The sequence below is a fragment of the Coenobita brevimanus genome, chromosome 27, assembly GCF_032717465.1.
Source record: "Coenobita brevimanus isolate Jiangsu-jjx chromosome 27, ASM3271746v2, whole genome shotgun sequence".
NCBI lineage: Eukaryota > Metazoa > Arthropoda > Malacostraca > Decapoda > Coenobitidae > Coenobita > Coenobita brevimanus.
Window position 1 is genome coordinate 13443208 of NC_136980.1, and position 12600 is coordinate 13455807.

The following is a 12600-nucleotide window of genomic DNA, read 5'->3' on the forward strand; positions in this document are numbered from 1 at the left end:
TGACAAGGAGGGTAAGAATGGGACTAGAACAGGAAGGAATATTGATAATAAACCTCGGATATAGTTGGCAATACTGCAAGCAACCGGGAAAAGGCAGACTGGGTTTTGAAAACAGTCAAGAGAGAATTGCGATGCGCCAGTCGGGTTAGTGCCGTGGATAAATGAATGAAGGTAGAGAAGGTGGGGATAGGAGACAGTGGAGAGGCATGAAAGTGAGTGGGGGGTAGGAGGGACAGGGAGGGGTGGGGGGGGATATCAGGAGGAGTAAGGGGGAGAGACGGGAAGAGAGCTTACACACTGTTATATTGAAGAATACCAGAGTATTAGCTCATACGTCGTTGCATAACATTGTCAACTCTTGCAGTTTTTTTACGCCAATCAATTACGGTATACAGAGAATTGTACTCTAGCCAGTCTCTAGTACCACTTTTGAAAAACACATCGTTAAAGTGTATAAAAGTGTATGTGGCAACTCATCCCTTTACACTGATGCCAGAGAAAAGGACTCGCATCACACTATGGTCAGACTCAAATATGAAGTCCGTTTGGGTGGGGCCCGAGAGGGGATTTCCCTCTCTACGGCTCTGCCGCATCAACCCCTGTACCTATCTCTCTCTCTGTCATATGTCAGCTATTTACTATTTGAAATTGTATATTAAATATTCTGTACTTATTAAATATATTAAATAAGGCTATATAGTGCTATGAATGTGTCGCTTTTTAGGATAATAGCAATGATTTGTATAAATTCCACACCACGTGACAACGTCGCTTTCCAACGTTGCCAGAGGTCAAGGACACCCACCTCAGACTACAGGTGACAGGTCACTTCCTCCCTGATCCCCACCCACGATGGCAGCTACTCCGACTCGCTCTCGTGTGCTCCACAGTCGGGAGAAAGAACTTATTTACAATGTGAACAAGTATTTTCTAGAAGAAAGATCAGAGAGGGGACTTATGCTTACTGGGGAAACCTCTATAAAAAATAACGCGCCAAGACTTTTACCTCAGTGGTGGTGTGGAAAAAAGGTCGAAACAATATAGAAGAAAACACAACTTATAAATATATAAAAACTTTCTCAATCAACTGAGAGAGAGAGAGAGAGAGAGAGAGAGAGAGAGAGAGAGGAGGTTTGGCAGAGCTGTAGAGAGGGAAATCCCCGCGCTGGCCCCACCCAAACGGACTTCATATTTGAGTCAGACCATAGTATACTTGCAGCGAATTTATGCTGACGACTGTACAATATAATGTATAAGAAAATAACCAAAATGTATCCTAAAACATCACAGATGAGAGAGAGAGAAGGGGGGGGGGAGGCAGGCCAGTGGAGGTGTTGAGGGATGGAGGAAGGTAGGGAAGGAAGGGGGGAGAGAGTGATTGAATGAAAAATCATGGCGCCGCACCAGCGAGGTCATCTGGCGACAAATGTAAAACAATAATAAATATTTTTAAATATAATTAGATATAATAAATAAAATAAAGAAATGAAAGCATAAGTTTATAAGTCACTCATAAAAGAACAAAATTCCCCAGGGTGATCCACATCTCCCCCAGGAGAGAGAGAGAGGGGGGGGGGAAATCATCGCGCGTACGGAAAACGTGGCAACACTGTACAGAGCTTCGTGCCCCACCCTAGCCGCCAGTTTTGATTTGTCCTACCATAGTGCTTGTAGTTATATAACTGTAGTTGCATATCTGTAGCAATTGTAACGTAATTTCAGGCATAAGTGTAGTCATTGTATCTATGTAACTGACACATATGTATATAATTTATACAATACTAGCAATACAATGGCAAGTCTACAGTAGTCAGTCGTATCATGAATCAGCCATATGTGATATACTTGCTATCTGTTATGGGAGACACCATAGGTGTATTGGCTTAGTTATGTTGCAGAGTTTATATTTAAATGCTATTATATGTAACCCCATATTTTATTTTATATATAATCATATATACAATATCTACAATATGTACAGTATTCACCTAGTTTTCTCTGTATAACACATCACTTGATAATACAGTCCTCCAAAGGTTGTGAAGTCAGTTTGATATGTTAGTTAATTTTAAAATTCATCTTTAGGTAAGGTTGTAATTTTAGATCATCGATGCACCGCCAGCATAAAGTCATGAGGTGTCGTATGGCTCGAACTTACCACTGTCACCAATATTGATGACGTCGCTGTACAGTAGATAGACGTAGAGATATAGGGAGGTTAGTTGTAATTGTATATCGTCAAAGCACTGTATAAAGTCATGAGACGGGCGTTGTATGGCTCGAACTTGCTGCTGTCACCAATATCGATGACACCAATATCGATAAACGTAGTTTATCGTAGTTTTACATCCCACCACTGCGACCAGCATCAATGAATGTGGCCGAGGTGGTTTGATCAGATGGGGAGATTGTAGGTATATCACAGATTAATGGCTTCCCCTCTATCACCAGTAGAATGTAATACGGGCCGCAGCTAGTAAAATTGTGCATCATCGAGTAGAGTGAATAGGTACGTCTCACCTACTCCCCTCTGTGTATCGTAAGTTAGGTGAGTTACAGAACACTCGTGGGTTATGGAGTTTGTTGTACACAGTTATATCGAAATGTGATTGACAGCGTAAAGTAGCGTGACAGCAAACCTCCTAGCTGACCGTATTTCTTGCTTTCTGCCCTCGATTGTGCTCTCAGGTTCTAGCCTATGTCTATGCTCTCCGAAATTTGAGAGTATATACAGCTCGTTGGGGATGTAGTGTCTGGTAGATTTCCATGGTTAGCTTCCATGACCAGGTAAATGGCTCAGTCTGGTCAACCTGCTTGTATCATGAAATTCTTGCATCGTCTGGACTAAAAACATATTGTCTGAGATACATCATGTGTTAAGACATTCTTGATGGTCTGGGACAACTGGATTGTGGATATACTGGTTCATCATATGGACTGACATTACTAGTGTGAAGCTGTGTATGTCTCCAGCAGACACTACATACTGCACATTGATATGAGATATATACTGGTGCCTATAATGCCTACAACTGATCAATGAGAGGGTCACTCCATAGGTGATTACTTGTAAGCAGGGGCAATCTTAAGCAATAGATACAAACACCTATTGTTTCTCTAGGCAGGGTAGGAAAGGAAAATAAGTACTAGCTAACTTGACAACACCATAATGGTGAATAAAAAGCTAATGCTGGTGAAGCAGCCTTGTAGCTAGAGAAGAGCAAAACACATATGCCCATACCCTCCACTACCATGATTAAAGCTCTTCTAAGCAAGACGTCATAGAGCTGAGACACTTATACCCCTGGAAATCCCCCCCCCCCTCTCTTTTCGTGCCGCAGCCTAACTGGCTGCCTATAGGAAAATTTTATTACCCTACCCCATCCTTGTTTGCGACAGTACAGTAGTGCTATCCTTGCTGTATACCTACATGGACTGAAAAATCCACCCCTATGGTAAGTTTGATTTTTTACACAAATGTGAGCTGCTTCCAACGTTTTTTTCTCATTTATTTATTCAGATCTTTCTCAATGGCAGCAGCTTCTTCCCATTTAGGCAAATGATTGTGCTGATGTATGTGCAACACTAGGGAATGATATACTCTGACTCCGCACATCTGCTTTGTGTTCTGTTATCTTTGTATCCATTCCTCGTCCTGTTTCCCCTGTGTAAGTTTTCCACTGCACGGTATGTTGTATAATACCCTGTTCTCATTTTTACTTCTTTCACTTTTGTTTTGACTATATCTCTTAATTTACAGGTGAGGATGCTACAGTCCTAAGGCCTCCTCTTTCTGTAATTCTTGTTGATAGCCGAAGTTTTGGCTGAGTTGCAGATACATGATCATGTATTGTCAAAGTTTGATTGAACAGTGGCATTATCTCTTTTCTTTTTGATGATATCAGTAGCCTCCCATTTCAGTCTTAATTACATGCCTACCTTACAGCATAACTTCATAAAAGTTTCTATTATGTATTAAGAAGCTATGGTATCCGGTAGACATGTTACAACTAAAGAGGAAGTGCAGAGGCTGGTCCCATTTTTCTTGAATAAAAGATAACTACATATGTTTACCATCATTTGCAGTTCTTGTGCAGCGATACACTAATGAACTAGTATTCGCAAAAGTGCAAATAACTAAGAGGGTTGAAGCCTGCAGTTTTATGACACGAATATTAATATCTCAGTGCACTGTGTCCGTGTAATAAGCTAGTGATACCAGTCAGTATATCATAGCCGCCTCTGTATTCTGTCTTAAGGGGATTACTGTATATATGGGAGAGAAGATACCTGGAAATATTTCATGCACAGTTCCTACGTTTGTGTCAATCTAGAATGGTTAGGTTCAACGTCTGTGTCATTCCAGAATGGGTAGGATCTATGTCAGTCTAGAATGGTTAGGTTATTTATCTTGCTTTGATTCTTGTCATATCTACATGAAGTTGTTAAAATTTAAAGAACTGTGTCTGGCACAATACATAACTGTTAGCTGGGGTGAAACTGTAAGTGTTACAGAAGAAAATTGCCACAGCATGATGAAATGAGTAACAACACCAAATCATCAATAATTCGGGTGGAATTAGAAGTAAAAATATACCCCAAGCCATGTTTCAGGGCAGATAATTGAGCTAGTGACAGATTATTGCCATTGCCTACTGCGCACAAGGCATGAATTAAGATGCAGAGATCCACTACTTTCTCTGGAAGTCAGTGATGATTTCCTCTTATCATACTTTTAACTACTACTTTACGACAATCTTTTCTGTGCGGTACTGGCACCAGATAATGCACGACATACAGGGCGAGAAAAGACGGCCAATAAGCATTCTGTTATTAGTGCATGGTCAGTTCTGGTTCTTTTACTAGTGTGATTAGGAACTCAACAATGATCTTATGATATAATAACTGTTTGGTACACCTTATTTTGTTGCATTACGTTTATTACTCACGTATTTCATTATGAAAGATCCGAGGAGAGACACATCTATTGCAGGTAAACATGTCTTAACTCAGCTACGGATGTCCAACCCACTGCCTAATGTTGGTGCTGTCATCATCGTGTAAATGACTGCTGATCCCTAAAAGTCGTTTCTGACAGCGCCTGCGACTGACCGAACGAAGACATGATGTCAACTGCTGCCAAGGCCAGAAACTATTGACAAGGTTATGTGTCAGGGAGAATTACCTGGTTATAAGAAACTGTGCTAGAGATCCAGCATCTCACCATCACAGCAAGCAATGACACCAGAATTCAATTATGGCAGTCTGAGAAAGTATTTTATGTATAAAGACTATGGTATGACAACTTTAAACTGACGGCTAGGGTGTGGTGCGAACCTCTGTACAATGTTGCTATGTTTCCCAAACCCGCGATGTGAAACGCCTGTTATATATGTAAAAGGCATCACAAATAAGATAAACACATATGAATACAATGTTAACGTGTGGACTATAATATATGAAAGAACAGTAAACTTATTATGCATAAAATATTTATACGCCAATACAGAAACGTGGCATTAATATTTTACACTCTGCTAAAAAAGAAAAAAAAAATTTAGTCACTTTTATTGACTTTTACCGTATTTCTGGGGTGGGTAATAATGTCACAATTATGATTATAAGATAATGTGCAGGAATATAAGTACAAATATGCCAATTTCTTAGTAAAAAAAATAATACATTAAACCCTCATCAGTGGCAACACCCACACAGACCCAGTCTAACCCAGCCAGAGCTTCTCGTGGGAGGGAGGGAAGGAAGGAGAGAAAGAGTGATTGAATGAAAGCAAATCATGGCGCCGCAACAGCGAGGTCATCTGGCGCCATATGTAAAACAATAATAGTTTTAAATATAATTAGATATAATAAAAACAAAATAAAGACATGAAAGCACAAATTTATAAGTCACTCATGAAAGAAACAAAACTCCCCAGGGTGACGCACATCTCCCCCCAGAAGAGATATATATATATATATATATATATATATATATATATATATATATATAGATAGATAGATAGAGAGAGAGAGAGAGAGAGAGAGGCATCGCGGGTATGGAAAACGTGACAACACTGCACAGAGGTTTGCGCCACACCCTAGCCGCCAGTTTAGAGTTGTCATACCATAGGAAGCCATTTAACACATTGGGTGGTAACCATATAGTGAAATGGACACTTAGTGGTCTAGTAGGTTAAGGTGCTCCAATATGATGTGGCTCATAATACTTTCCATCTGAGGGGTGGTTGGGGTACATTGATTGCATGATGGCTCTCAGGGGTTAGTGACTGGTCACCCTTGCCTTCCATGCTGGGACTGAGCACTCTAGACCCTAATCCCTATGATCCCTGTGAAGCTGAGAAGAATTAGACGATAAAAATATATTTTATAAGATCATGACAGAGATTATTACACCTGCACGGATGACAGTGCACCGGATGCAATGCTTTTCGTGGCATGTGTGTGTATGTGTGTGTGCAGCTGTTTGTGTGTTTGTCAATGTAAAGAAGATATAGTAACTCAGCTGAGATCTGATTTTAAACAACTCTTTGGAAAGGTTGATGACTTAAAGAAGTCAAGTGATAGACCAATTCTTTTGAAGACCAACAGGTCAACAGTCAAGGTCGCATGTCAAAATTAACCTGAACAGAACTGCAAGGCTTGGTGAATGAGTTTGGAAAAGTGTGTATGAAACGGAATCTAAATGTAGGGAGGAAAAAAGTTATGATCTTCGAAAGAAATAAGGCCACTGGATGTACAGTGGGGCTGTTTGATGAGGAAATGAAAAATGTTAGTGCATTTAAGGACTTGGACAGTGTGATGAGTAAGGATGGAAGTTTGGAGGGTGATGTGCTTGAAAGAGTACAGCAAGGAAGAAAGATTGCTGGTTCTTTGAAAGCAGACATAAGGAACAGGGAAGTGAGCATGGAAGTAAAAAAGTCACTCCATAACAGTATTGTGATACCAACTCTAACGTATGGAAGTGAAGCTTCGACCTTGTTGGAAGGACACAATTCCAGAGTGAGTGCAGTGGAAATGAGTTATATGAGATGAACATTTGAAGTTAAATGGAGGGACAGCCTGACAAATGAGGAAGTGAAGGAGCATTGTGATGTGGATGTGAATGTGACAGAAAGTGTTAGGAGAAATACACTGAGGTGGTTTGGCCATGTGATGAGGATTGACAGTGAGAAACTAACAAGGAGAGTGTATGTCAGTGAGGTGGAAGGTGGGGGGCAGGAAGGGGGAGGCAAAGTATGAGATGAAGGGATGGAGTGGAAAGGTATATAAGAGAGGGGGTGGAAGCGAGCTGGGAGCAGGGCAGCGAAATGGCGGGGAACAGGGTGACATGGAGGCAATTTGTTTGTGGCCATCCCTTCCGGGATTAAAGGGTGTAGCAATAGATAGATTGAGAGATAGTTTCTTGTTTATAAGTACTGTGTTTTTGACAGTGTTACCATGCAGGGCAGTCACTACTTTTACTGATATCAAATGCAAAAGGGTTGCAGAGAAAATGTTGGTTACGTAAAGAAACAATTATTGGAAGACTTGGTGCCAACAGCCTCCTTCCGCTTGGCAGAAAAAAAAAAATGTACCTCATCCAGTTTATATTAAATTTTAGCGTAAATTCAGTAATACTGTTGCTTTCACGTGAATTCTTTACATGGCTCTCTTGCCTTTATTATATCTGACTTAATGTCCATATCAAAAGTAAAAGAATAGAAACAGTTGCATTTGAATTTCTAAGTCATTTGACTTTATTCGTTTTGTATCGTTTATTTTTGGTCAGATAAATATTTGAAAATGCACTTCTGCTCGCCAACTATTTCTGTTTGCATATGCATAATGTGAATTTATTTAGTCTGTGTAATAGCAAACTATAGGGAAAAAATCTGTACATTTAGCCCCGTGAAGCCTGGGGCAAAAGTAACACCCCGCTCTGCCAACCACTCTTCCTCCTAGTGCCAGACATCTACACCAGGCTAATTATTATCACCCCACAGATCCAGCCACCAATCATCTCATGACATCGCCCTACCAACCAACTCACTGCCTCCACTAACTTTCAGGGCGGCCACGTCTACCCAGTGGTGTGAGCCGGTTGTAGTACTCAAGTACCTCCTCACTCGCCCCTGCTAATATTGGTGTGTCAATCACTGCAGGTAGCACACAGTTTACACGAATGGCTTTGCTGAAATGGTAAGGAATTTTAGTAACTTACACTTTAATATGGATGAATCATATTTAAAAAAAAAATCTTTATATATGAGAAAAATAATTACCAGCATTAAAGCAAATACTGTACATGGAAGCCATGATCAGTCCATTACCTGCATGCCTATAAGATTTAGTTACCTCGCTAATTCAGCAGCACACGTCTTGGTGAGTGAAATAACTCCTCCTTTGCTTGCAGTATAGCCACTCAATTCGGCGCAGCCAGTTTTCCCCGCAAGACTTGAAATATTCACTATTGCACCCTTGGAGTCTTTTCCATGTTCCAGCAGTGATGTTGCGAAAGCCTGGGTTACCAAGAAAGTTCCCTGTGGAGTTCAAGATGATAATTATATTAGACTGGTTGCTGACTGAACCACCATTATTTTCATTACAGTCTGACCATATTCTGTTACTTTTTATGTCATGTACACAACTTGGAACTGACCGTCAAGTTGACATCAATATTTTTCTGCCAAGAGTCATCATCAGTCTCTAAGATGGGAGCTATGATGGCCACGCCGCGCCGGCACAATTGACTAGCAGCGAGGGCGGGGCGCCACACTGGTCCTGGGCTGACTTCATGGCGTCCTCCACACTGCTCCTCTCTCTCACGTCCATGGCCACAGCCACGTGCCTCTGACCACCTGCCGGAGGCGGTGGAATAATGCACATATTTTTTAATAGGATATATTATAAGATGTTATGTAAATAAAAACACCAAAATCCCATCCACCAGAAAATACTCAGGTGTAAATAGCAGTTAAAGGAAAGGTCTCGTGAAGCGTCAAGCCACAAAAATATGTCTGTGCTGTGAGGAACCTAATGTTGACCTTTGGTTCCATTTTGATAGTGAAACTGATATCACCTGAACGGACCTAAATGCAAATTTAGAAGGTTTTACTTCAGGACTGCAAGAATGGGGCACGATAAGAATATCAGTAGACTGCTTACCGTCGAATGCGTAAGGAAAAATGACAACCTTCTTCTTCGGGCATTAAGTAACTGTACCATCGTCCCAAACAAGTGGTGTGGACACGCCGACACCAAAGAAAGCAAAAATGAGCGTGTTCCACCTATTGTGAGATGTTATTTTTATTTTCTGATATAGCTACGAAGAAAGCAGCCTGTGCCATAGCCTGGGGCAAACGAGAGAGAGAGAGAGAGAGAGAGAGAGAGAGAGAGAGAGAGAGAGAGAGAGAGAATTATCCATTTATTCTGAGGACTCCTGAGCCCACTTGGAAACAGCGTTACTAGGTCTTAAATACTGTACATTTACGGATTTAAAAAAAAATCGTCGGGTCAGCATAGAAAACACTGTCAGTCACTTCACTGCATCAAGCAACACGTGCAATATATAATTTATAGAAAGAGAATGAAACAAAGGCATTTCAGTTTAACTTGTGTTTACCAATTAGTATTTGGTCTTCCCATCCACAGCCTTCAGTTCAACTATAAAGCAAGTTGGCCTGCTGCCGGAAATGTTTTTACATATATAAATATAAATAACTATATATATATATATATATATATATATATCAGCATCCGGACCTCCTTTCCTACCCTAGGGCAGGGTGGAGAGTAGCAATGTCCAGACAGCCCTAATTTGCCCATTTCAATGGGCCACGCTTCCACTCACTCATCATTCAAGCCCCCGGAATCCTGGATCTATCGGATATGCCAAAAAAAAAAAAAAAAAATTACCAAGTTCTGTTGCTTCACATAAATATATCCAGTAGAATCAATCCGGATGCTGCTACGTTAAAAAGTGGTGCCAAATCCCTGATCATACTTTTCTCCTCACAACATTCATCCAGCCAGCTCGATCTCTTGTCAGTTCCCTAGCCTCACCGACTTCCAAACCTCACACTCATCCACCATATCCTGCACTTTCTCCTTGGCCTACCTCACCTACTCCCTCCTTCAAATTTGCTCAGATATACCTTTTTCACCACTCTATTGTTATCCATTCTTTCCAAATGACCATACCATCTCAGTATACTCTCTTCGATTCTGATGTCCACTGACATTCTCACTCCACATCTTTCACGAATCACATTATGTCGTATCCTATCCACTCTCTGTATTCCACATACATCCCTCAGCAGTCCCATCTCCACTGCTCTTACTCATGACTTTTCATTTTCATGCCACACCACAGTCTCACATCCATATGTTAACGTTGGCACTGACACTCCATCATGTAAGCCTTGTGCAGCTGCAACATTCAAGCCTTTGTTTCTTGTCAAGGCCTTAATTGCACCAGCAACTTTTCTTCCTTGTGTCACTCTACTTCCCCCGTCTCTTCCACATTTTCCTCTCCTTTCTGTCACTGTACCCAGGTATTTGAGCTCTCTCACCAATTCCAGTCTCTCTCCGTTCACCATAACATCACACTGGGAGTCACCTTCTCTCTCAATAACCATTAGTCCATTACTTTACTCCATTCTACATTTACTCTCAATGCACGACGCTCACAGACATCAGCAAAACTCTGCACTAGCTTGCCAAGTTCTTGTCCGGTACTTGCAAGTAGTACTGCATCATTAGCATACAACAAATTTGAGATATTCCATCCATCACCATTCATTACCGACGCCATCCCCCTCTCCACTACTCGTGTTTTTACTTCTCTCATCACCCCATCCATATACATATTGAACAACTATGGGGACATCACACAACCTTGCCGCACACCCACACCGATATTGAACCATTCACTTAGATGTCCATTAACCCTTACACATACTTCACTACCATCATAAAAACTCTTGACCACACCTAGAAGCTTACCATCTACATAGTACATGCCTAAAACTTTCCACGGTCCTTCTCTTCCCACTTTGTCGTATGCTTTTTCCAGATCCATGAATGCCATTAACACCTTATGGTCCTTCTCACAAGCCTTTTCTTCAATATGTCTCACTGCAAATATTTGATCCACACAGCCTCTGCCACTCCTAAAGCCACCTTGTTCGTGACTCACTAGGACTTCTGATCTCTTTTACTTTCTGTATAATAATTCTTCCATATACCTTCCCTGCCACACTCAATAAACTTATGCCACGATAATTCTTGCACTCATTTCGCTCACATTTATTTTTGTACAGGGGTACAATCACAGCCTTTTTCCACTCTGCTGGCATAGTGTCACCCATCCATGTCTTCTTACATATCTGCAAAAGCACTTCACTCCACTCTTTCCACTACACATAATCATCTCTACATACATCTCATCAACGCCAGCTGCTTTCCCATTTTTCAGCCGCTTTACAGCACTCTTCACCTGTGCGAGTGTCATGTTTCCTGGCACTGCATTCCTTCTCTGCACATCTCCAGAACCAGTTTTGTTTACAGCAACTCTGCTTTCTCTATTCCCATTCATCAGGCTTTCAAAATATTCTTTCCATGTGGTCCTTTCTTCATCTTCATGGATTAATAATCTACCACCTACATCCTTCACACCATCACATTTCTTTCTGCTTTCACTGTTGCATTTCTGCACATCTTTCCAGAATAACTTCCTATTTTCAGAGTAGTTTGCATTCATTTTTCTTCCTAGATCTTCATTTACCTCCATCTTTTTCCTCTTCACTAGTCTCTTTCCGTGCTTCTTGCTCTCAGTATATTCAGTTCTCATTTCAACTGAACCCCTGTCCTGTAACCGCCTTAGCCACTTCTTCCTCTTTTCCTCCACTGCTCTCTTAACCTCATCATCCCACCATGCTGTACCTTTCTTCTTTGTTGCCACACTACACACCGCTGTAGCATTCCTAACTAAGCAGTCTCTATATGCATTCCACTGGCTGTCCAGATCCATTTCATTCCAATTCACTGATTCTAACTTCTCCTCTACTTTGGTCCTGTAATCATCTGCCATTTCCTTGATCCTCAGCTTCTCAACTATCAGTCTTTCTCCCTGACTGCTCCTCTCTCTCCTCATCCATCTCACTCCTCTCAGATTGATCTTGCATACCACAATCATATGATCTGACAGACCTCCACATCGTCCTCTCACGGCCCTCATATCAGCAACCATTTCAAGCATCAACCTCTCAAAGAGCACATAATCAGGCTTCTTTCAACACAATCCTCGTTCCCTCTATACCACGTATATTTATGTGCATCTTTGTGTTTAAAATACGAGTTACAAATGCACAACCTCCCCTCCTGACACATATCCCTTAGTCACTTCCCATTATCATTTTCTCCTAGTACGCCATTACAACCCATTATGTTATCGTCAGGACCAGTGCCAACTCTTCCAGTCATATCACCCATCACAATCACTTCATAGCTCCTGGGCATTTCTCCCACTACTTCATCCAGCTCATCCCAAAACCTGTCTTTCTCTCTCTCACTCCTCTCCTCACACGGTGCATACACTACA

The 12600-nt window shown here is 41.2% G+C and overlaps 1 protein-coding gene across 1 annotated transcript in view; it reads right to left on the reverse strand.

Moving 5' to 3' along the window:
* Positions 1-12600, reverse strand: part of LOC145394453 (estradiol 17-beta-dehydrogenase 8-like) — a 175213-nt gene that overhangs the window by 68452 nt on the left and 94161 nt on the right. Inside the window, exons 3-5 of the mRNA XM_080268312.1 lie at positions 8751-8857; positions 8355-8539; positions 8063-8190 (exon numbers count right to left, since the gene is read on the reverse strand). Of these exons, the coding sequence (XP_080124438.1) occupies positions 8063-8190; positions 8355-8539; positions 8751-8857 (420 nt within the window). The remainder of the gene's footprint in view (positions 1-8062; positions 8191-8354; positions 8540-8750; positions 8858-12600) is intronic.